Raw genomic sequence first — 26529 nt, 5'->3', positions numbered from 1 at the left:
TAAAGGAATGTTTCCTTTCTGCACTTTAACATTTGTTTATGTTAAAGTAAAAAATATTTTGATGGTATTGATAGACTATGGCTACATTTTACCTTGGGGTAAAGAAGGAGAGAGACAGAGTGAGAGAGAGCTCTCAGCAAAAGAGAGATAAGACAGGAAACAGGTGCATGAGTGAGTGACAAGGCCATGCTGTCTGCCGAGGCCTCCACCCCTGCCAGAGGATGAAATATTCATGCTAACCTAGTTGGGAGAGGACTGATGAGGGACCACAAGAGACAAGGAGAGAGGGAGAAAACGGTGAAAAATGGACGGAAAGCCGTTTTAAAGCAGACTTTATGGCTAAAGTCCAATTATCCTTCGTGACCTAATAACTTTTCTTTTAAAAGGGACCATGTCCAGCATCAAGACAACAGAAGCAAGTGCCATTCACTGAAAAAAAAAAAACATGCTGGCAATGGTGCAAAAACAAATCCCACAAACACTGCACTAAGGCTAAGTGTTCTTACTTAGTTGTCCTAGCTAAGTTATGTGGAGTTGTGTCCACAACAAAGTGTACATTTTCAAGTTGAAACAGAAAGAAAAATTCAGCATCCCAATGTGCTTTTCCAACCTAAAAGTGTTGCTTTCTCGTTTATTAAAGTATTCTTGTACGTTGCCCTGTACACATTCAAGTTGCAAACACACTGATGCAGTATTTAGGCTCAGACACTGACAACCACTATCTAAGGCAAACACATCTTAACATTTTGTGTGGTAAAGCAATTTGTTGTCCCTAGTATTAGATGTTCCAGTGAATTTTTGTGTTTCTTACCTGCCATTGAGCTGAATCCGATCAGCCAGTTTTGAGAGTTGGTCGGGCAGACGCCGCTGTTTTATGACTCCCTCTGGGCTAACTGATACCTCACACAGCGAGTAGGTCTCGGCTGCTGCAAGGAGGCCGAACTCATTGACAGTGTGGGCAACCACATCCTTGGCGGTAGTGTCCTTACTAATGATGATGTAGCAGCTCTGCTGGTCGGCCTTGAACACACGAATCACCTGGTCTGGGATGTCTAAGAGTTGAAGAAAATAAAAAGAGGAGAGCTGTCATCGACTATTTAGGGTTGGATGAGTTGCAGTTTGTGGAGGCAGTTATATACACAATAATGCAATAAAACAGATCTGAAGCAGTATTTTTGGTATTTATTTATATAGTTGTCTGAGTAAAATACCAATAATGTGATCATTATGAAATGTAGGCTGTCCAAGTAATGGAAGGAATACTATCAGGTTATGGTTTCAATATTACATTTTCATTTCATTATTTAGGGTTTCAGCCAGGAGTAAATACTTATGTCCTCTCCTCTGAACAGATTTGTGGAGCGGGATACTTTCCTGCCAAAACGTCTCCAGTGTAACACCAAATGGGCAAGGGGTCAAAGACAGTTTCTTGTGTTACAGTGATACAAATTTAAAATTAAGTTCCAACTATTTACTTATCCTACTGTTCAGCCAAATCATGACATTCTGTTCAGTCAGTCTTTCTTAAAAGCTAATTCTCTAATGGACTTGCATGATGATGCCTGACATTGCTGCGATGGTATTTGTCTGACTACCACAATATTTCTACAGGTAGTTTAACCAAAACGCCAGAAATCATTAGCATGCTTGAAGCTGCGGTAAACGAAGCAGGAATCACACTAAATGTGCATGTAGGGTCAAGGATAATACGTCCAATGTTCAACAAGGGTATACATTATAAACTCTATCCTTCTTTTGGTTTTGTGATCTGTCATTATTTAAAAAAAATGTAATGTCATAAAACTGCATCATCTTTCCCAATGTTTTCCCACGTTAGATGACATAATGCATTACTATTTAATTGATGTGGGACAATAATCAATAGTAAGAGGCCAAAAAAAAAAGCTTGAACATTACTCTAGCGGTGATGCTGGAGCAGCTTACAGACTTACACGGTGAAATGTGTGTTAAATAATGGAAACGTTCCCCCTGAGTGAAATACTGCATTAAAGATCCCGGTGTTTGAGTAAGGAAGAGGATACGGCCCATTAGCCACAGGCAGCCAAAGAGCTTTAAAACAGTGAGTCATGAATGCTGCACAGTGACAAGAGGAGAGGGAGTCTGACAGACAAAATGAAGCTGTTAAACAGCTGCAACGTGCGTGTGTGTGTTTTGTGTTGTTTAGTTTTGATAACATTAACTAAAAATGGAGGGAGATGACAAAGAGATGGTGGCAACTATAAAATAAAATAAAATAGGTGTTTAACTGTCATTAAAGTCATTCCCTTTGACTTTATTAACACAGATTTCTGAACTGTCTGTGATTGTGGGGATCTTTAGGTGTGTGTGTGTGTGTGTGTGTGTGTGTGTGTGTGTGTGTGTGTGTGTAGATGACTATAGCTGGAGCAGCAACAGAACAACAAGAAGCAAAAACAAACTGCTGAAGGCAAAGCCAATAATAATAATGTCTGAGCAAATGCTCAAAATAAATCACCTCTGCTGGTTTAAAAAGAACTGTGTGTGTCAAGACTGTGATGTAAAAATAAAATAAATTAGTGTTTTTGGAGGGAAGTTGCATCAGTCTGGACGTGTCCATGTGTATACATATTGCTATTGCTGTTTGTTGCTTTCGGTTTCTTTTCTGCATATGCTAGCTTGACAGGAATATAATCATGTATTTTTGGGGATATATAAAAATGCTAGTTTCTATCTTTTTTTCTGGTTAACTCTTTACATATTTGTACAATAATGTCTACCTTGAATGCATATTTATAGAATTTCAGCTTTTTTCTTGAGACATTTTTCTGTTTTTTATAATGTGTGAATTTTACTTTTGTGTTTTTCTGTTTAACATTTAATGGTTACTGGGATGTGAAAATATTGATGTTTTGATGTTGGAGGGCAATCTTGGTGATGAATGACCTCTCTATGGACTGTGAGCTTATTGATTTACATCCCATGACATATGTACATAATATGATAAGTTAAATGATTACTGACTTTTATCCTGAAGAAGGCAATATGTGCAGCAACAGGGATTCTTGTAATCAAAAACAAAAAGATTGCACCAAAGGAATACGTGTGTGGCTCACTCCTTGTTTTCTGCATTGCTGCAGTAGCAGAGCTCCTCTCTGTTTGTGTACAGCAGGTTGATGATGGTGGGCTGAGTGGAAGCTAAATGCTTTGTGTCTCATTAGCGGTGATTTGTGATTAGAGTGTGGGAGGCTTTCGGCTAAATAGCTGGCTATCATATCAAGGGGGCTTAATCATGTTTAATCCTCGGGACGAGCTGCAACCTGACCTGCACACAGGAGGACAATCGCTGCTCATCCAGAAAAAACATCCAATCAGTTATCATCTTTAATAAGTTATCATTCATTTTCATCAACGCCAAAGAATGTATTAATGGCCTGAGCCAAAGAGGATTTCTACACAGATTTCTTCTTTGGTTTTTGCAAACACAGCACTAAGAGAGGCTACACACCTCCCTAAAGGCTCAGGCTCCTTCTCCTTTCTACTGTTTGCCAAAGCTTTTTCCAGTCACTCCATCATACAGTCAGAAGACATAAATCACACGTAAAAGCATACAGAGCAGAAGAGGGCAGTGCATGATGGGTGGAGGTGCTGCGATGGGAGTGGAGTAGAGTAGATGTGGTTAAACACCTGGCCTCTAATAAATAAACACAAATGAGAAAATGTCTCTTAATAGGCATGTGAGGATGAAGTTTAATTTTAGGTGTTTTTATTTTGTATTATTATCACAAATCCCCCTGAAGAGACTAAAATCAACAATGATTAAGATATCCTACTAACAAGTATCGTCTCTGTAGCCAGAGTTTAAGATTGCTTATGCCTTACTCTGTGATAAAAGTCAGTTTCTGTCCAAAACACAATAAATCCATGTGGTATAATGGATAATATATAATTTAGTGCCATATTCTTTCATCTCCTTTTTGTCTCAGTGGAGGGAAGGGGTGCGTTGGTAGCCTTTTTTGAGTGACAGCAGCCTGCAGGTTTAGCTTTGGTATTGGCATCAGTGGGACGAGAGACAAGGTAAACAAACGTGCCCTGTAGCTTACAAGCAATGGGCAAACAATGTGTTGTCATTGGTAATGAAGAGTAAGTACCACACCAGTGTCTAGAGCACCTAGAGGAAACAGGTTACATTTCATTAGTTAAGACGCACATGGTATTAGGTCATTTTGAAGACCAGACAAATTCAGGGATTCCTCCTGGAGATAGATCTTGTAGTGTATAACCTCCCGTCGCCGGTCATTCATGTAGTGTGAAAAACAAAATGACTTCATGTCTTCCGATTACAAGACAGCAAGTTGTGTAGTTGGAACAGTACAGCAATCTGGTGACTTTGAAATTTGTTTAGCGTGAACAAAGTAAGGAGCGGATATGTATGCTGCAGTTTAAGTTCAACTGAATTTTAAATGCACTGTGTTGGTGTTTATGAATGATCTATAATCTCTATGTGGAATGCAATGAAGAAATATGTGACCAGATGTGACTTGATTACTGTAATAAATGAACTGGGTGTGACAGCAAATGTTTTCTAGAGAGAAGCATTTCAACCCTAAGGGAGTCTCGCTTTGCCAGACCATCCTCCAAGGCTCTGTGAAGGAGGGTGTTCCTAGTCCACACAGCATTCGGGGATGGTAGAAAAACATACTCTGCTTTATTGGCACTTCTTTAAACCAACCACAATCTTCATGGGCGGGACTAAGCTCCGCACGGTGCCTCTGCAAAATAGCCTCTGGAAAGAACTTGTTTTGGTGGAACGGGTACGTTCAATAGTTGTTTTGGTCATGCGAGAGGAAACTCAGATTGGAAAGATAGTCTAGCTAGCTGTCTCAATTTACCATGCAGAGATTTGAGGAGCAGTTAACCATAGTTCTCATTAATCTAACGGAGTTTAAAATTCCAACACAAAGGAAGCGGAAGGAAATCGACATGCATCCTGCGGAATTTCCTGCGGCACCCGGGCAATCCCGATAGTGGAATGTTGTGGATATAGACTAACCCTAAGGTAACCTAAATAATGTCCTTACTGTGATATTCATACGTTCTCACAAGGTTAGCTGAAGTAAAAGAAGAAAGAAAGGACAATAAACACAATGCAAGGCCTATAATACACAGCCTGAAGGATGCGGTTCATGAATACAAAGATGGAGTATGGGGAAAAAAGCTCATGGATTAAAGAAGAAAAAAGTCAAGATGGAGGGGACACTAGTGAGGAATATTTAATAAAACACAATCAAACTGTGGCACTGAAGGTATGTATACTTACAGTACAGTCCCAGGGCTTGGCAAGCAGAGAAGAGAAAGAAAAAACACAGTGAATATGAGAGAGAGAGAGAAAGAGAGAGAGAGAGAGAGAGGGAGGAGGAGTACAACAAGACTTAGTGCCTGGAAACATCATGACAGAAGTAAAAAATCGAGGGAAGACCAGTGAAGTTTCTTCCGTTGTCTTAATGTGTTCATGGGAAACCAGAGGGTGAGTGTGACTCATCATGTCTACATTACTGTACAACATCTGTTTGACATCACAGCAAGTGAGACGCAAGAGGAGACAGAGAAAAGGACAAGAGAAACAGTTTATAAATAGTTTAATTTATATTCCAATTGTTTGCCATACGATACCTTAAGAGCTTGTTGTCAATACCTTTACAATTTTGTTTATCTTTATTATTACTACATTCTTTCACTGGCTACAGTGAAATTATTTATAGCCTATGTCTTTATTTTTATGTAATTACTCACTTATAAAATGAGTCCAGAAAAGGTTTTAATCCTAAAAAACAACCTCAGCCATTACAGGTAGGAGGACTTTGGAGATACTATAAGCCCTGTTCAGCCTTTGGAACGGGGGTTTGATTTGAGCAGGCGGTTTTCCCCTCTACTATTAAATCTAATGAGAAGCCAGAGGACTAAAGGAAACTTGAACTAATGGTGGATGATTAATGTGGCGCAGTTAGTGTGTATTTGTACTCTAGTACAACACAACCACATGTGAGGCCTACACAACTAGGGATCTACATGCAGGTGTGTGTTTGTGTGTGTGTGTGGGTCATTGACAAATGGCCAGTATAATAAATCTAGACCATATTCACTCTCTCGCTCTCTTTCACCTTTCCAATCCTTATTCTTCCCTTTCTCAATATTTCATTCTTAAACACACACACACACACACACACACACACACACACACACACACACACACACACACACACACACACACACACACACACACACACACACACTTCTCTGACAAGAAAGGACTAAATAAGTCTTATAGTCCAGGACGTTAATCCTTTTCAGACGGACACAATTCTGCATCAGCTCTGTGGCATTTTAGTAAGAAAGATCCCGGTGTGTGTGTGTGTGTGTGTGTGTGTACCTATGCCAGAAAGCTCCAGTTGCTTGGTTTAAGTGAGTTTATGTGTATTCATTTGTCAGCACAAGTGAACATTTGTGTTTTGAGGAGTTTGCCTGTATTTTAAAGCAAGAGATAGATAAAAGAGTAAAGATGGCGAATTTGCATTTGGGACAACAAAGTGCAAAAGAAAGACAGTACTCTTCTCATATGTCTGCTTTATGTGATTATGTTCAAGAATGACTGTTGATTGTACAGAGTCTTTTACTCCACAAGTAAGTTTCACTTTTATTAAGCCGAAGGCTCAAGTCAAGCGTGACAACCAGCTTCAGGAAAGAAGCACTGAATTCTTTGACGCTGACGTGACACCTGAAATGAGGCCATGAAGGTCATAAACAACTGTGAATGAGTGTAGAGAAGGTTTTGCTCTATTTAAATCCAAAAGTACTTGCAGTTGTGTGGAACATATGATATATTTTATTATGTTGTAACAAGAAAATAGTTTCCTATATTTCATTTTCGAGTTTTGCTCTGAGAAACAAGTTTCAGAAAGTTTCTTCTTCAAGATACATGTTAGGCAGAATTTCCATTTAACCATCGAATGCATTCATCAAGAAAGACACAAAGAAGAAAACAGCACAAGAGTACATGCTGTCTCCACCAAGACTGATGCAGTCCTCCACTGGGACAATCAGTAGTAATGGATTATTCTATTGAGTCAGGATTATTTCTTACCTGCAGGGTTGGAGAAGTCAAGGACGCTAGAGGCCGGGTGAAGCAGGTCGGGGCTGCTGGACGACAGGTTTCCAGGGATGGGCATAATGGCCACGCTGTGACGACACTGCTTGGTACCCACAATGCTGTCGTCCTGAGACTGACCCATGCCACCATCACTAGAAAGGAAAAGGGGATGGTAGGGGAAAGAAGGGGGTGAAGGTTGGAGTAGAGGAGAAATGATAGGTGGTATTAAAAGGAAAAGGGTATGATATTAGAAAAGAGAGAAAGAAACCGAGGGAAACAGGAAAATTAGACTTTCTTTATCAAATAACATAATTTTCTAAAATTAATTTTAGGCTTTCATTTTGCAGCAGTAGACATTTTACAAAAAACTGCCTGGATGTTTTTTCTCCTAAATTTTAAGCACACAAATTGCAATGAGTGCTTTCCCCTTCATTTTAAATGACATATAATAATAATAATAATAATAATAATAATAATAATAATAATAATAATAATAATAATAATAAGAAAGTATCAGAAGATTTGATTAAAATGTCTACTCTTACAGAATGATAAAACAAAATATCAATATCACTATTTATGTATTTTAATAACCAGCAGTGACACAGCTGAAATGTATCTGCAGTATAATGAATGGCAGGAACTGATAAGGAGCATTCAAGGATAGAGACAAACAAGTTCACCAAATACACATGGCATTGGAAAATGAGCCAGGTATCAGTACACAAGCTAACAGAGACACAAACAAGGATTGCAAACAGCAGAGTACATATCAAAAGTAATTAGAATTAATGAGAATTTAAGCTTAATTATGTGACTTTGTGGGTGTTTTAATTTGCACATTGTGTCCCTGCTTTACTTTTCAATGCATGTGTTGGTTTTTAGCATTTAGCCCTATGTTCTCTTGTGTGTCCAGCAGTTGGCCACATTATGAGGCAAAACTGGACATGAGAGACAAGAGCCTTTTTACCTGGCTCCTCAGCCACACAGGGATATGCAAACATCAACCTTTACATTAATAGTCTCATAAGACTTGCCTGGATCTGCATACATGTGGTGGAAAGGGAAACTCTTTTGAGACAGAGGTTTGGTATTGTGATTTTGAATAGCCCTCCCTCAAATGATAAATGTGGGCTGCTGAAGTTTGAAGGACACTTTCATAAACAGTTTTAGAATTGACTTTATCAGTTTAAAGTAAGCTCATTTATAGCAATTCAGACTGAAAATTACAAACTACAACATAATAAAAGAAAATGAAAGCAATATGGTGTGAAATCTGCACTTGAATGAATTTATTGATGTTAAATACACATTGCTCACATTTCAAAATGTTGTCGCTGTGAGTTTGAGACACAGTCTGTAATTGGGTGTCTGGGACAGGGAGTTAATCTCGTCCTGCCTGCATACTAATTGTAGCTTCCCTCTAGGTGTGTGTGTGTGTCTATCGTGTACTGAACATGGTGCAGTATTGCAAGGCTTCCACTAACACAGCCGTGTGCTGCTGCAGCAAAGCCTGTGTAATATTTGAGTCACCGGTCAAGGTATTACACTGACAAGATGGAAGGACAGAAAAAAAAAAATAGGCAGGCAAAGAAAACAAGAGAAAAGGAAATACATAAAGAATAGGTTGATTAAATAACTTGGAGGGTGGTGAAAAAAGCAGGAGACAAAGACAAAGGAGATATAGTAAGAGGATAATGGTGAAACGGAAATGCATGAGGATATAGCATGGTACTTAAATAAGACTAGACTGACATTGTTAGATCTTGACTGTATCAAAGCTGATAACATTCAAACTTTGACAAATGCAGGTTAAGGTTATACCCGTTTTTCTTAACCCAATTACAATTTACACAGCTAAAAAAAAAATCATTTGGGATACGTATGATGCAATATTAAGGATTTAGTCTATTTATTGTGACAGACAAAATGTCTAGCATAGGAAAAGCATGAAAGATTTCTCAAGCTTCAAAGTTTAAGTATTTATCTGATTTACTTCAAATGACAGGTCTGCTGGCTGTCAAACGTTACCAAAACCATCTGCAGAACTTAAGAGTCCACTCTAGTATTCAACACTGTAATTAAACCAAGTTCTCGTTGACATGTTTAGCAACATCTGTGCACACTACAGTTCATTTGGTTGAATAACAGAGCATACGGCAGACTTACTCGAGAAAAGTTAAAAATGGAGAGCAATTAATAGGAGAACACCTTAACTTTGGGTGAGTAATGAGTTAAAGGAATTAGCATGAAATCTTCAAATCCAGTCCTATAGTAATGTTGCTGAAGGTCAGTGGCGCTGATGAAGGTGTGTGTGTGGGTGTGTGGGTGTGGCTGTGTATGTGTGTGTCTGTGTGTGTGTGTGTGTGTGTGTGTGTGTGTGTCTCTCTGTGCAGATGGATACTGAGTAAAATGGTTGAAGCAGTTACGCAAGAGGTCTTACCCAAACAGGCCCCTGAAGCAGCAGAGACAAACGGGAGAGAGACGACATTGAAGACCGTGAAAAAAAAGAAAATACACAAGACAGAAGCAGAGCCTTGCTGAAGGGATTCAGTGATACAAGTGCAACAGAGTGACAAGGCACACACACACACACACACACACACACACACACACACACACACACACACACACACACACACACAGAATATAAAATAGCAAAAGTGGGGACACATTACAAGGTTTGCTGAAATAAATAAGCATAAAAATGTTCAGGAGCAAATTCATCAAGCCAGCATAAAGCCAGGTGCTCTAACAACAACCTATTTTTGGGAACATTGACAGAGCTGCTGGTCAAAAAATCTTTCTAACTCCTCTCTAGGCAGGTTGTAAGTGAAACAGAGTCATAATTGCCTGAACAGTTCTTGTTGTGGGGGGAGCAGCAGCAGTGCAGTGAGCATGCACTAAAATGTAGATGTCTTGTAGGCTGAATGTCGAGATGCAGAAACACTTAATAACACAACTGTTGTAGTAGTAGTTGTAATATTGATAATAGCAACATGATTTGATGTATTTAACTGTATTACAAATGAAATGTATCACAAGATGTAAATGGCATCACGGGACATGGGTCTACTACTTAGTCGTCATCCCACTAAATTGCCTAGACTTCTGAGACAAACTGACTAAAGGCTAAAACCTCTGTCTATTGCTTTCCAATCTCTGGAACGTAAATCAACTGGGCTGGTGAATATGGGATGTGTGTAAAGGCCCGTGCACAGGCCAGGACATCTTCATTTGGCAGAAAAACGACTTGTTTATTGCCAGCGTGTCCTTGTCATATAAAATCCTCGTCTGAAGCGGAGCACAATGTCAGCCAAGAACAGAAAGAAGCAGCAACAGTGACGGTGGGTTTGTGTATGCACCCAAGCTGTGTAAGAGCATCTAAATGGGATTTAAAATAGTTAATCAAGGTTATTTTCTTTCATTTAACTTGCCAGTTGTTTAAGATGTGAGAAAAAGCCTAAATAATTGAACCTTTTTGAGAGACGATACCAAGACAGTGGTCCCAGGCTGCATTTTTGTGTGCCTCAAAATGACAATGAGTCCAGTGTGTGTGTGGTGTACTTTGAACTACATGGGCTCTTCTAAATAGCATTGTCCTAGGAGCAGCCTGTACCTTTTGAACACATACAGCCAGTAAACAACTTTACAATGTACCCTTCACATTTTCACTCTATAACAGGAACTGATGAATCCCGATTGACCCAAACCACCCGTCTCATCTTCTGTCCCTTTAATCAGCCATCAATTCCTTTGAACCAAAGAGTGGTTTAAATTGTGCCGACCAGCAAAATAAAAAGCCATGAAAGCCCTTGTTGGTCGATAAATGGAACGCAGCGGAGAGCCTTTGGAAGCTGTGATCAATGGCTATGTGATAGCGTGTTGCTTTATGAGACAGACACACAATCAGTTTTCATGCAAACTGTGTGGCTTTGAAGACATAATTACCGTCGAGCTGGAAACTGATAGAGCGGAGACAGTGAGAGAGAAAAGTGAGGGAGAGAACGTAGCTATGACAGCGTCTGTGCGATGTGTGTGTGTGTGAGTTTACAGTGTGTGATGGCCATGCTGATGGTTGGCTCTGTAATTAACAGGGCAAGGCAAGCTTCTTCACTCACAAACACACTGACAGTGTATGGAGTTTAATGATGCCTAGAGAGGCATGAAATGATCGGCACATTACGGGTAGAATATTGAATATGAGCTGCCATCTGCACAATTGCTTTCAATTGCTCCAGATGCTGCAAGTAAAATTGCTGGTTATTGATGACAACGACAATGGTTATATGATGATGATGCCGCCGTCGCCACCTTTTACATTTTCATGGTTTGGCTGAAACCAATCAACATTAAAGCAGCTAAAGATAAGTGAAAGACTAGAAAGAGCATTGCATTCCAGAAACTACAAGTACAAAAGTGAAAGTAAAACATCATCTTCAGAACTATATGTTAAAATGGGATGGACTTTATATGATGTATTTCTGTGCGCCATCAGTTTCCAAAAAAATGTAGGTAAGCATTTTAGTTTAACATGGGTAAAATCTCTCCATTTCCTGCGCATAGAAGTTGCTAGAGGAGGCTGAAATGTACTTCTGTATCACTTCCTGAGTTGCAATAAGTGGTTCAGTTCACTGGCAAAGCTTGAGGCTTAGATTTCTGCTCATAACTCCGACCTTATCTGTCGGCAGATTGTCACAGCTGCTTCCATACCGATGCAGAGACAGTAGACTGATCCAGTAAAAGAGGATTGGGGGCTGACTGGAACGTAAATCCACATGCACTCACGCTACTGATCGTTTACACCTGCAATAACATATTTCTTTGGCCACTTGGGGGCAGCGAAACAAGATGTGAAAACTACATATTGATGTGATGAGCTTGTTAGCAAACAGTTACAACATATCTGGAGTTGTTTTTCTGGCCCCCTGAGGTCTATACTACTACTACTACTACTACTACTACTACTACTACAAGATCTGGCGTTAACGAGGTAACTTCAGGTTCAACCCAGGGTTTTCTGTATCACAACTGTGAATCACTTGTTACCAGGTTAAATCGCCGTGGTAACTTATGCTGAACACCTAACCTGGTCGGGAGCAGGTTATGTTAGAGATTATAGATCTACCGTTAAAAGCACCGCCTACTGACTAATTAATACTACAATAATCGACTTGATAACGGCGTCACCGTTCTTTGAAGATAAGCTGTACCTCTGTGTGCAGAGAGACAGAGAGAAAGAGAGAGAGAGAGAAAGAGAGAGAGAGAGAGAGAGAGAGAGAGAGAGAGAGAGAGAGAGAGAGAGAGAGAGAGAGAGAGAGAGAGGTGCGCTCATAGTTAAAACATCCGCAACATTATTTCCTCTTAGATCGCTTTCCACTGCCAGGGTTGCAACTGAGATAATAGGCTAAAGCAACAAGCACAAGTTTAATTATGGTCAGATCTTATTTATGTAGAATTATTGTTTGCTCTTCTTATGTAAAATATGCAGCTTTGGTAGACGTTTGCAATTGGTCATGCTGTTGAAACACCGCCTCTTCTACGTGAATGCGTGCGTTGCTAGACTGGGAAACCCGGGGTTGATTGAACTAGTTGTTATCCACTGTCGTGACACAGCTTATGCGGGACCACAGTTGTTAGGGTTAGTGAGGCCAGGTAACTGAAAGAAATCCAAAACATGTTGATCTTGATTCGTAATACAGGCCTCAGGTGTCCGTCTGCCTGTAATGCTTGTGTATACAAAGTCTTAACATCTAGACTGAAATATTACTTGAAATCAATTTTATTTCCCTTCATACACAGCCTGCAACCATACAGCCAGCAGTGGTAACATAAATCTTACCTGAATGGTTTGGGTGGCAGTATACTAAAGCGCGTCTTCTCCAGCATCTTCCTGATCTTGTTTCGTCCTCCTGACACAGTGTTGGCCTTCAGTTTCCTGGTGCTCTTGTGGTCTGTAGGAAACTCCATGTCTCCAGGAAGGTCTGGGATGGAGAAGCGATTGCCTTTTTTCTCCTGGATCTTGGGAATGTGAGGCCCGCCGTTCTTCTTCTCATGCACAATCCTGCTGAGGAGCTCTTTGAAGACTAAAAGGATGGAGGTTCAGAGAGAGGAGGAAGGGGAAGGTTCATCATCTCAAATGAACAGTTGGCCATTGACATGTATTGAAGGGGCCGGTTCTCTATGCGCATTAGTGTGTGAGAATTATACTCTGACTTTGCTCACCAAATATGTTGGTTTTGGCAGTGAGAGAGAGGTGTGTGTTGTTTCTCAGGATGTCAACAGCTTTGGAGAAGGAGATGTTCTCAAAGTTCTGACCATTGATCTCCATGATCTGAAACAAGGCAATGACACAGTTATATCAGAAGTAAAAACAAGAATTTCCTTCAAAACCAATTTTATTTTTGACTGTAATCTGAAAGACATTTATTGTATTCTGGTTTGTCAGTCAGCATATCTATAAGCAGTTTATTAAATGCAAAAAGTGAAAAATGTAGTTATACAGTAGTCTTCTAAAAATGACACAAAAACTTAAGTGTGCAGCATGATTGCTGAGTAGCTTAATATACACACTGTTCTTTCATGTCACCTTTAGAAGAATAAGTTTGTACAATTTGCAGAAGTTAAATATAAATATAACAATAAGCAGTTAGCCAGAAATGTGGAATATAGAATTTTTGGACCTGCATCAACAAATTTACAGAAGGTATGTGAATAACTTGGTTGTCTGATATCATGTTTTTCCTTGTTTCTTACAGACCCTCTCGGGCATTTCTGTTTCTTTTACTGCAGTTCAAGCTTCAACTCTTAACCAAGCCACTAAATGAAACTTGGAGATTGTTTCCAAAGCCCCCCAAGTTCTTGTTCACATTGTCACATCAGATGTTAAAAAAAGACTGCTGACCTGGTGATCACGAGACTTTACATCCCAAAACCTTACAAAGTGGTCTAAACCAAATCTGCAATCCTTCTGTAAAGAGGACTGTGTGAGAGGAAATGGATGCTTACCTCTTGCTGTTCACTACATTACATGCAGGGACTTTTGACCAGTTGATGTCAAGTTTATGTTTTTGTCCACCTGTATCCTACCCTGGAAATCCAGAGTTCTCACGAGAGCACAATTTAAATTTGCTCAGCGAGGTACTCTGGCATTGAGTAATGCTGCTCATTAACTATGCACATGTATCTGGGCTACACCAATCACATCAGTGTATCTGATATATGCAGGCCAGAGGTGAGCTAAACGCATGACGACAGCCAATGCAACGTCAAAATCATTAGTAAATATTGCAAGATGGCTACGGATGAACACCAGTTTTTTGGAATGGCTTCGGCTGCTATAAGGAATAAGTTAGACTTGGGTTTTTACCTTAAAGAGGAATAGAAGACGAGGTCCGAACCGTTCCTTTGCAAGAAGGACGTTTTTGCTGTTTTGCCGACCGGATATAGCAACAGTCTAATCTACCAGTTAGCTCCGCTGGTAGCTAAGCCTATGGGGCTGTGGATAAGTCACACTGTGTTGTTGTGATTGGTCGTAGCGTTATCCAATTGTGTGCAGCAAGATTTACGCCCCTCGAAATAACCAATGCTAGACCCTTAACCCTTTTTGGATTTGGGTCTGGATTTCCAGGCTACCTGTATCCCACAATTAAGTTGAAACGTGTCTATATTCTGTTGTTATATGGTTGGATGAAGAGTCCTAATTCAAATCAAGGGATTCACACAAATGCTACTTGCTAGCATAGCGATGTAGCAAGCATACTAGAAGTTCTGTATAAATGCTTTTGTACAATTTCTTTCTTTAAAAAAACACAGGTAGCAGTGCATCATCTAGTATAACTCTGTATTTTATGTTTTCTCACCTGATCCCCCCGTTTGAGTCCGGCCTCTGCTGCCTTGCTCCCTACTTCTACCGACTCAACAAAGATACCGAATCCTCTCTCGCTGCCGCCCTGCACGCTGAAGTAGAGCGGTGACTCCCTGGATGCCTTCTGCAGAGTAATCTGTCTCCACTTAGCCTTGGCTGCACATGCTATGTTCAGCAGCCGCAAATGGCCCTTCATTTTCTGACAAGGAGGGAAAAAATGGGAAAATGATGAGCTGAATGAAGAGGAGTCTTGCATTTAAATTAGCTTTTGTTCCCTGAAGTGTGCAATGTAGTTTTTACGTGGGAATATAAATGATAACACAAGGTATGTCTCTAGGGACTCTGACATTTTTTTTAAATTAACTAAATCGACTGAATAAAAAATGACAAATTAAAAGATGAACAGAAGTAAAGATTATGTTTTAAGTGATGTTTGATCTTACTGTGGTTTCTAGATGTTTCTCAAAGTCCTCCAGGAAGTGTGTCATGGCCGGGTCACCCTCAAAGTCATTAAAATGGTTATTGACCCACAGCAGCACTATTCTCGTCACCTGTCAGACACAATGACAACTTTATTTAGTGGACCAACAAAACATACACTTCTTTGTGGACCTGTTATGGCACAATGTAATCTCTCTCTCCAGTGCTTGCACTATATGAGAATGAGTTGCTTTGACAAGAAATGTGTTGAGAGCTCTACAGAATGCTTATGCTGTAGGTGTTGGGTCACAGGTCCTATCTAACTAATTTGCAGGATCTTGGGAGCTGGAAGTTGCTCAGCCATACTTTAGCAGGCTAAATGCTTGGCATCATGAGGGCTTTAAATGCAGTCCTTCCTTCCTAACACTGTTACCATGTTGTCAAACACTGCCCTTGTTAAATATGTATCATCTATAAATTATAGTTCAATCAGTTAACAATAGCTTTAATCTGTACCAAGCAATTTTTTTAAACTGTTGCCCTATCAAAATGCAGCCCTAATGGTCAGACTTCTGATTTTATTCAATCCAATTAGACTGTAGATCTATCTGTCTTCATTTTCTGATTATTTTTTTTTAACGATAAGTAGCTAGTACTGTAAAACATTGAAAACAGCAGGGAGGCTAAATAATGACCATGTGCATGGCTGCAGAGAATTTTTAACAACTCGTTGACTGCTTCAGTCTGCCCCACAATAATTAGAAGAAAAACTATTTCTGGAGCTTTACACAGGTTGTTTTATGTTCTAGAGCAGCAACCAATACATCAACACAGAGCATCAATTAATCAATGTCCACTTTTCACTCGGTTTCCTTTCTCATAGCATCTCTTTTCCTACGTTCTGTTACGTTTTTGCTGATCATTATGTACAGGATTAGATCCTGTTAAACGGAGCTGAAGCTAATAAGCTTGCATGACAATCAAATAAAGACTATTGACTGTATAAGCCTAATCTTAGGTTCAAGCAGTTATAGACAATGGGAGTGTCAGGCATGAACAAATCCCTGCTGGGCTCAAGGACAGCTGAGCTGGCTCAATCGATCAGCATGTGAGTGACACATCAACATGCATGAATACAAAACATTAGGAGTGCTGATAGGAGTGTATGCATACACATCACTACTACCCTGCAATATTTACTTGCACAGAAATGCCTTAAAATTCCCATTCCAGCCAACTTGACCTATCATGTCCACTCTTACGCCAACACAAACTCAAAAGTACAGACACAAATACGAATCTTGCTGGTCCACACACACAAACCTTTGCTTTATTACTCTTCTCCTGTGCAGACACACAGAAACGTGCACATCCACCCACATACTGTACAAACATACCTGGAACTACCAAAACCAGCCGATTACACACAAACTCACTGTGTCCCGGAGGCTGTCAACATGGAACCAATCCAGCAGTTTCTTGCCGACCTCCATGGGGTTTGACAGGAAGGTCCTGTATGTCAGCAGGAAGTCCTCGATGTAAGTGGGGTCCACCACCGACGGTTCCTCCACCAGGTGCATGATGAGACGCTCTGGGGTTCCCTAGGGAGAAAAATATAACACACTCACATAAAGATACGTGGAGAAATATTTTCTGCGCAAAATCATACATACACATGTAAGGCAGCAGAAATGGCACAGGGGCACATATAATCTGTACAGACACTCACACCCACGCAAGCATATAAAAGCATACAATGCATACTCACTCAAAGCAAGCAAGCATGGTTTGAATAAACAATGTCGACCTAAATCATAATATTGACAAGGACATAAACTATAAAGATACAGCTATTGAACTAAGCAGTCAGTCTCCCATCAATGAAACAAAGACATACAAACACGCACGCACGCACAAATGCACACACACACGCATCTACATATTTTAATTTCTATTCATAAGTAGCATATATTCAACATCCAAGACACATAAACTCTACTTGTGTGGATTCGGCGAGTTTGTAAATGTCATCAGAGCAGAGGTTTCTGGGGGAAATGATTCATTTTAGAGGGAACAGAAACTAGAAGGCATCCACTTTTGTCTGACACAAAAAAACAAAGACAAAATCATAAGCGGAGATGCTAACCGTTGTGAATTGACTCATCTCCACTGTATATGTTTTGGAGCCAACAGCCTTCCCCGAAAAGGGTGGCCAAAAGAATCATTCAGGCCCATTATGCGATCAATACCTGGCGGCCTCTGGAGGCTTGGGGAAAGGATCAAAAAGCTTTGGAGCGCACTGCAACGTAGCATACAAGAAAATGCTCTGGCAAACACTAATAGTGCTAATGGTGCCTCAGAACGGTCAACTAAGAACGCTGAGCAGCTGCGTTGATGTTTTTGCATACACTATATGGGAGGGCATTGTCGATTCATAATGAGGTGGTGGTCAAATTGATCCAAGGCTATTTAGCATAATTTGTAAATTATAATGAGATAAAGGGTGAGTTTTAGGTAAATTCAAATATGCAATTTAAACTTACACATAATGTAACATAACATAACATAAGCCTGCTAGCATGCATCTTAACCTTAGGCAGTAAACTTGCCTAATGTCCTTGTGTCCTTCCCTGCCTCATGTTGTTTAGGACATGTTCTGGAACAAGGTAAAATGTTTTTATATGGTATATTGAGTCAGTTAACAAAGGTTGAGCTCTGGGGGAATACTAGTCTAAGCTCACACTTGAACCTCAAGGATTTCAGTAGACACTTCAAAACAGCAAAATACTTTCTTGAACCATGGCTAAACTCCAGTTCAATCAAATCAACATTTGAAATCACTAACCTTGATGACAATGTGTCCCTTCCTGGTTCCGCTACGGTCAAGCTCACGGTGCTCTTTCACCATCACAATCTCCCCCTCCTCCTCCACCTTGTGCGTGTTCTTCTCTACATGGTTGAGGATGCGCCAGTAGTCCTCCTGGGCAACGCAGACGAACTGGTCGAGGATGACATGGGGAAGGCGGGTGAACTTGTAGTAGAGCAAAACACTGCTGGGCACCACAGTCGGGTACTCAAACAACAGCAGAGAAGAAACATGAGGGCGGGCAGAGAGAGACATGGGAGGGATGGAAGGATGAAGGAAGGTCCAACAACACTATTTCTCACTCTAACTAAACTTAATTAAAAAAGGCTCTGTATGAGTACCTATGGTGGTCCAAAATCCTCTCATCTAGCCATTTCGCGTAAGCATCCTTCAATTTGACACTGGAGCTAAACTAACTTCCCATTATACCACACTGCACAGAATGTGGCAAGACATGATTCTATACTACCCTAAAGCATTGTCACTCGCTGCGCTTCCCTTAACTTAATTATCAATTTCTGCATTTGGCTCACTAAGTCTGACCTCTGCAACTTCCTGTGTTTCTGAAGACAGGAAACGATGCGTGCACTGGAGGAACTGAGCAGTGTGGACAGAGAGGCTGTTACCGCAAGTACACACTAAGCTACTTTTACATTTGAAAACTCATTACCATCACATGCCAGCTCTATATCAAGACTGGGCAAAACCTGCATGGCGATTTGTAAACACGTCTTAAAAATACAGCACTACATGACAATGTGCAACAGACTTGTGGTTTTAATTGACACCCAATACTTTTAAAAGGTGTACCAAATGTAATGATATCATAACCTACAAATGTCACCTTTTATTATAAATGTGAGGAAGGTGAAATTGAAAATCTTTAAATTCAGATTTATTATTATTTAGTTGTGGTTGCAAACCTCTACACTGTGGTATAAAAAAAGAAGAAATTAGAAAGAAAAACATCTTAATTTTGCTGTAACGTAAAGCAGTGACTGAAAAGGAGGCATACCCTTCATACAAATTAACTAAAAAATGATTTAAAGTAAATTCAAAATCATTGACTTCATGGTATATTATGAAAATCAATAATTCATCATAATAAATGCATGACTGTTCAAGTCATAACGGCAATATCATATCACTAAATGTATGATTTACCTCTAGTTGACAAACCCTTGTCTTAGTCTGCCATGTGTCAGTGCAAGCAATAATATAAGTTTTTAAGCAAACTAAAATGCTATCAGCTTCTTTCTCAGCTACAACAGGTTGTTGCGAAAGGATTTCGTTAATAATCAAGCTGAAGCTGTGAGTGTACATCAACATCTTGCAGTTACCAGCTCAACCATTATTTAAAGATTTATTTTAAAAAAATTCTCCTCCTTACCTGGCAGTCGTCCCCTTTGGTGCGAACTTCTCCGTTCATGTACTGTTTGTCCAGTGAGGGTGAGATTCCAAAACTGTTGCCCATACACAGAGTCTCCACTCTTCCCTCTGGATGGCTGATCTCCACTGCCCCGTTTAGGATAACGTACCAGAGGTCCAGCTGCAGAAAGGCACACAGAGACAGCATTTTTTTTAAATTGAGCATACAATATCAAACAGTTAAACTTTTCCAAAGCTTAATCAATATACTTTACATCCATGTTTACACAATATTCCAAAACTACTCTTATTTAGTATCAGAGTAGTGTGTACAAGCAACAGCGTCAAATATATAACGATTTGACTGTGGATCAGAAAAAAGCAATATGTTTCACCCTGTAACACTCGTCATCATTAACATCACTTAATGTTAATGACCAAATGTTATCTAAAATTGTCAGATTTCAATGAGCACACTGGATATCACTGTAAAGGAAGGATTTGGAAGTAGCTGCACAATCCAAGCAACAACATAATGCAGTGCAAGAATGGCTGTTAAAATGGCTATAAATTACTAAGTGACATGGATTATAATGTGAGCATTATGTGTGTTGAGTGAGGTATGAGTATGGTGGTAAAGGGGTATTGTGTCTCTATGATGGCTAATGAAAAGGAAATGCTGGCAGGCATACTATAACAAGCCATTCATCCACGGGTGTGAGCGGATGGAGAGAGGGTGAGTGTGCCCGGGCTCCCTCCACAACTATAACCAATGTTTCCTCCTCATTGCCTTTTTATTCTCTGACTGTTTCTCACCCAGCAAATCTCAAAATGTCTCAGTGCTTCTGTTTTTCTTGCTTCTAGTCAGTCTCTCACTCTCATCATTACTCAGCAATGATGAAATGGTTATAAGACTGGGGAGGTATGGCAATGAACCACATTACATATTACGTATTACAGTACATATTAAACAAAAACTTCTCTAGAGGCTATGTTCATTAAGTTGGCATTAATCACTTTTTTTATCATTAATTATATGATATAAGTAGAGTATTTATGTCATATGGGTTAATTATTATTTGTCGAGTTCTTATTCTTGAAATAAAATGGTCAGTAAAATAACTTGCTGGTTTCACACCTGCAATCTCCCCTCCTTTCTGCATCTCACTTCTCTTTTTACTCCTGTTAGATCACTTTAGACTCTTTTTTTCCTTCCCTCCCCTTGCTCACTTAGCAGAGTTGTGTTCATTTATGTGAGAGAAGTGCTTCTCTTTGACCTTCAACACGAGTCCGCAGAGAGACACAGAATGGAGGAGACCTGTCCATCAACTGACTCGACACAGACAGTATGAAGGCACAGACACCCATATGCTGCACACTGCTTTATTGTGTGTGTGTGTGTGTGTGTGTGTGTGTGTGTGTGTGTGTGTGTATGTATGTATGTGTATGTTTGTGTGTGTGTGTGGTTTTGTCCTGCGGACATGGATTGTTTTCCTTCTGGAGCTCGGCTGCTGGCAGTTCATTGCCATTTATCACGCTGTCGGTTCTAATGCTACTGTGTGTAACCAAACAGCCATGACAGAGCTCCCGTTTTTCAGGCATGTAACTTAATTAATTAGCTGTGTAGCAGTTCAGGTGATTGACGGGGCTTTTACTTGGCAGTGACTTTGCCCATACCAGTTTCTGTATAAGAATTAGCTTTGGATACACAGGAAGATGGTGAGGATGTCTTTGTCTGTACCCAAAGAAACGTGTCAACACCTCTATGTGGTCTTTCAAACCTCTGTGTGTGTGTGTGTGTGTGTGTGTGTGTGTGTGTGTGTCCATGAACTGTGCAGTTTTGTGTTGTTTTCTCTTCTCTCTTTATGTTTTATTTTTTAGTAACTATTATTAGTGGGACATATAGCAAAAGAGGCCAGTAATACGAAGAGATAACTTTTGCAAAATATTCTTAAAAACCTCAAATTCTGAATTGTTGAATTGTACAGTAAATGTGATATTTCTGTTTACATTTCTGTGTGTGCTATTAGTTTATTCATACCTCTTGTTTGTCGTGCAGCATGACGGTGCCAGCCTGCTCCACCACCTCAAACACCATGACACTACACAAGTCTCTCCGCACGGACATGGTCATGTTGGCAAAGGCAGGCAGCTGATGCATGAACTCCAGTAGTTGCTCTATTTAGTACAAAAACAACGAGGGGCAGAGGCGAAAGAAATTGAATGGAACAGAAAGAGCATGTATCGATGGGAATTGTCTATCCAAAGCAAAGTGGGTTTTCTCCACTGACAAACAGCAGCATTTTAAAAACAAACAATGAACTTTGCAATGGTCCCTACTGCAAGCAAACCCTTCTCACATTCATATCAGGGCTAATGTCAATTCAACTACAAAGAAAAAAATACTTTAAAGAGTGTTATCTCAAGGATTTCAGGAAAATACTAACAACCTCTAACCTTACAGAATTCAAACATCACAATAACATAGGCACACACATTACAGTATATGCTAATGCCATACTATTATTAACCAGGAAAAGTGCAAACTACCAGCGCCTAAGATTTTCATGTCTAATGAGAAACTTTCACAGCGTGTTACTTCCCTACAGATCTTCTGTCTACCTTCGCTGCACTTTGGCTGAGAACACATTGACCCAGCTCCTACCTGCACACTATGCAGCCCGGCTAAGTAGCTGCCTTTTATTGCCCCTGCGATTATCACCGCATTCATTTCCTCTCTTTCCCTTGTCTCTTTCCTTTTTTCCCCTTTGGTCTTTAAAATATCAAACCACATTTTTAAAGTCATTCTTAGTGTTTCTAAACAGTGCATCTTGGTTGGAAACTGGTTTGTCAGATGAGAAAACAGAATCACAAAGTTTAGATTCAGTTTAGAACATGTTGATTACTATGAGTTAAAACCCCCTTGATCTGGTAAGCCAAATAGAATAAAAGCCACACTAGACAAGGTTATATTATGTAAACAAATTCTCATAGGACTAAATGCTCATGCTCACTACTCTAACTTGGAAAATGTACCAACATTTAGTCACTGATCCCACAGTAATCAAATCTATATGCATTGGAATCCTATTATAAACATTTTGATGACATTTGATGAGTATTAATAGGATAGGCTTAAGTAGGCTTAAGTAGTAGTAGGATAGGCTTAAGCAATGGTTCCCAACGTTTTTGGCTTATGACCCCTTAAAAGAAAGATATGCCTTCATGCTACCCCTACTCAGATTTAGAGGTTGTGAGCAGTTCAACCAAGGACTGAAAACATAGATCTATTTATTTAGGTTCTTTAGGTACTATGTGAGCCAGGGTTGAACTTAAGACTCATCCTTCCCTCCCATCAACTCCTCACTCTCTTTTCTCTGAATGAGCTGAGTGTGACCAGTCTGTTGTGAAGGCCAAGAGAAGGCCAGCCTCCCAGCAGGCCAGGCCTTTACAATTCCTCTCAGCTCTCTGATGTGGTGTCCTTCTCCTCCAGAACCCCAACGGGTCTAGCTAATGAGTTTGAGTCTCCGATTGCCTGCTGAAAAATATACACTGGAAGGGCACTGGTGTTTAGAGACCACTGAGGGGGTCTCTTTGCTAGAGGGACATTTGTCTATATCCTCTGTGCTCACTGAATGATAGATGGTGTCCACGAGGGCTGTATGTCCTGTACATGAAGTCTAAAAGTAGCAACTGACAGTCCTCAAATATTTAAAGTGACATGCGGACACATACAGTGTAAGTGCCACATTTCTTTATAATTAAGTGCATTTCTTTAAATATAAAGTGTACTATTCAGTAGTTGATAACAGACAAGCAAAAGTAATAACATTTCCAATCACAAAGTTAGACTCACCGATGTCGTCGTCGTTGCGGTCGGCTGGGTCTTTTTCCAGACTCTCTCGAACCAGGTCTCGGCCCAGAAGAGTGTCTGAAGCTCTCTCCAAGTCCTCATCTTCCTCCTCTTCCTCACTGTCCACCGCAGCCTCTGGAAGTCCGGACAGGTCCACATCTCCCAGCTCGCTTTCTGTGGCCTGCAGCAAAGAAAGTGGAGAAGGCAGCACAGTGGTTGGTAATAGTATGAGGCGGAAGGAAGAAGTCTGTGGTCACTTAACTTAACTTTTGTATGTTGTATTCAATCTATGTCCCTTATGGATGTTTTTAGGACATGTAACCATTTTATATTGAGTGTCATGTTCAATTCAATTTCAATTCAATTTTATTTATATAGCGCCAAATCACAACAAACGTAATCTCATAGTGCTTTTCAGTAAAGAGCAGGTCTAGACCAAAACTCTGTGATGTTATTTACAGAAACCCAACAAGTCCCACCAAGAGCAAGCACTAGGCGACAGAGGCAAGGAAAAACTACCTTGTTCCTTACGATTAAACCTGCTTGACTCACGAGATATGATTCAAAGCACATTGAAATAATGGTATTCAGTACCATTACATGGCATGTAAGACTTTGGCACATAAAGATCAATTGTATTAGATTTTTGGAATATAAAAAGGTGCCCAATACAAGACAATTTGTAAAGTAAAAAAAACAGCCAACTTCAGGGTGATAATCTTCATTCATTAAATATTTCACAGAGTTTCAGACAATTAGCATGTCAGTTATAAAATCAGCATCAAGGCTTTGGACAAGTTACGTCTTTCAGTGGAGTGAAATCTGTCAAATATCTTAAGCTTTCTAATACCCCCTCTAACCTTAAAGCTCTATACCAATCCCCCCTAAAACGGAGGCCCCAACTAGGAAACAAACGCAAAAAGCCAACTATTTAAATCCAGCAGTAACAATTCATATATTACCCACGTGCGAGGGCAGACAGATGATTAGCAGAGTATGGCTCTAAAGGGGCATAGGGGATTTCAGGTCTGGTGGGAATTAAACCATCAACCTGGAGGTGGAAAGAGGCGCTCCCTAGTGGTATTGGCAGCATTGCAGGCCATCTGTTAGCTCTTAGAGGTATGCCTACAAGTGAAGAGTATTGTCTGGCAAAAACTAGCCTATTTTTCCTGTCTCGTTCTATTCTAAAAATTATCAATTTTGATTTGTTTATTTTCACGATCCAGGAACATTAACTTGTAGGCACCAATAATTCTGCATCATTGTTGATTGAGAACGAAGCTGGTGGGGAAAAAGCTAATTTCCTTCCCTACAAACTATAGGATGAACTCAATAATCAACATTGCAATTGAGCTCTTGGGTTCTTTGGAGATTTGGTACCTGGCCAATGGGTTTTATAGGTTTCTCTGGGCGCAAGAAGAACAGTCCATCCCGAGCTCAGGCACAGGATCACACTTGTTTCATAAATTAGGTTGGACAAGCTATTTAGACACACCATCTACTCAGCTCTACACCATGTACATTTAATTTGGCCTAATATATAAAAATAGACAAGCAAGAAATAAATATGTTCCTGTCTGAACCCTGATTATTTTTTCTTTGTGGCCAACAATAAATGACTGAATGAACATAATAAAAATAGGCCTGAAATTATTTCATGGATTGGACTTTGTTGAGCAAGATGCACATCTCTTTTGGGGGCTGGAACTACAGAACCAACTGAAAAAAAAAGGAAAATCAAAAGAAAATTACATGCACGAATATATACTCCATATTTATCGTTCTGCATAGAAGACACTCAAACCAATCATCTCAACAACAGCTTGTCCTACAAGTTGTTGCAGTGTAAAAATTTATTTTTATTTTGCCGCACCTCTGATTAATTGAGTCTTGGAGGAAATTTGTCTCATGTATTTATCAGGCCAACAATGTGCAATAACAAGACCAAGGCTAAAAGTGTAGCACTACTTTTTATAGTACCCAACAGCAATCAAAAATCCATATTGTCAGATAGAGGCTATTAAAGAGGGTGTTAAAATTCTATTAAAAAAGTGGCCTCCAATTTAGAACTTCGTTGGAAAATGGAGGCATTAAGGTTGTGGGAAAGAATGATGGTGCAAATACTGAGACAATAACACCTCGCTTTTCCTTTCGTCCTCTGTCAATGACACATCTTTTAATGCATAGAAGGGCCCGGTTCATTCAGAATGCAGGATGTGCCCTTTCAGCGCAATTCCCCTGGTTTCAGACTGAGTTTGTGCCAGGAGGATGAGGGACATCGGATCTAGCGAAAACTTCCACATTTTAAAGTGTTCTGTCAAAGTACCAGAGACAGAAGAGAGAACAGATGACGGAGGAATGCACACAGGTTCAGGATAAAGCCAAGAGATAAAAGAAAGGACGGAAAAACACAGAAAATGAATGGTGTGATGTGGTAGGGATAGAAAATGCTAGGAAAAAGAGGGTGACTGACAGAAGAGGTGTGTTAAGAAGGGAAAGAGCAGAAGGGAGGAATATGAGAAGTAAAAAAAGGAGGAGGCAAAAAGGGTCAAAAAGTTGAGGAGTTGGAGTAAAGTGAAAGACTGTGAGTCACTCTAAGGTAAAAGAGACCCATAACAAAAACAATCTGCTGCCTTGACAGCTGAGGACCACAGCTGACTGGAGGGTCAGTACTTCAAGACAGCTGTAAACAAACACAGTGCTGGGTCAGCGACAAGCTGATGGGATCAGATCTGTGTGATAAATATCTAGTCTCAGGATGAAGGGATCAGGTCTCTGTGTTAAATGCCTGATCCAGGTTGGCCTGACAACCATCAATCTGCAAAAGCTTGCAGATAGGCAGAGGAGGGAGGACTGGTTGCGGCCAATAAGGAGGTCGAAATATCTGAATTATGTCATATTGAGAGGCCAGGTGAAATTTGGATGGCCCCTACGAAAATATTTCATTATTCATAGCTTGAAATGTAATCCCTAGATCAGCAGGTGCAAAATCTGTGTCATTCTTTTATTGGATACATACATATATATATATA

At 40.0% G+C, this 26529-nt stretch overlaps 1 protein-coding gene across 14 annotated transcripts in view; it reads right to left on the bottom strand.

Moving 5' to 3' along the window:
- rapgef6 (Rap guanine nucleotide exchange factor (GEF) 6) overlaps positions 1-26529 on the bottom strand; it is a 131280-nt gene that overhangs the window by 16222 nt on the left and 88529 nt on the right. For 6 of the 14 annotated variants that reach the window (XM_034890791.1, XM_034890797.1, XM_034890784.1 and 3 more), the window contains 13 exons: positions 23501-23678; positions 21686-21822; positions 19667-19825; positions 18256-18408; positions 16847-17011; positions 15434-15541; positions 14986-15189; positions 13349-13457; positions 12966-13209; positions 9567-9578; positions 7118-7275; positions 5297-5311; positions 812-1052 (listed from right to left, as the gene is read on the bottom strand). In XM_034890791.1, the coding sequence (XP_034746682.1) occupies positions 812-1052; positions 5297-5311; positions 7118-7275; positions 9567-9578; positions 12966-13209; positions 13349-13457; positions 14986-15189; positions 15434-15541; positions 16847-17011; positions 18256-18408; positions 19667-19825; positions 21686-21822; positions 23501-23678 (1883 nt within the window). The remainder of the gene's footprint in view (positions 1-811; positions 1053-5296; positions 5312-7117; positions 7276-9566; positions 9579-12965; positions 13210-13348; positions 13458-14985; positions 15190-15433; positions 15542-16846; positions 17012-18255; positions 18409-19666; positions 19826-21685; positions 21823-23500; positions 23679-26529) is intronic. The other 8 variants (XM_034890793.1, XM_034890796.1, XM_034890794.1 and 5 more) reach the window with 3 other exon arrangements.

This window comes from Etheostoma cragini, chromosome 13 (genome assembly GCF_013103735.1).
Source record: "Etheostoma cragini isolate CJK2018 chromosome 13, CSU_Ecrag_1.0, whole genome shotgun sequence".
Lineage (NCBI taxonomy): Eukaryota > Metazoa > Chordata > Actinopteri > Perciformes > Percidae > Etheostoma > Etheostoma cragini.
Note: the sequence above shows the minus strand (reverse complement) of the source record. Positions and strands in the feature narration are given on the sequence as shown.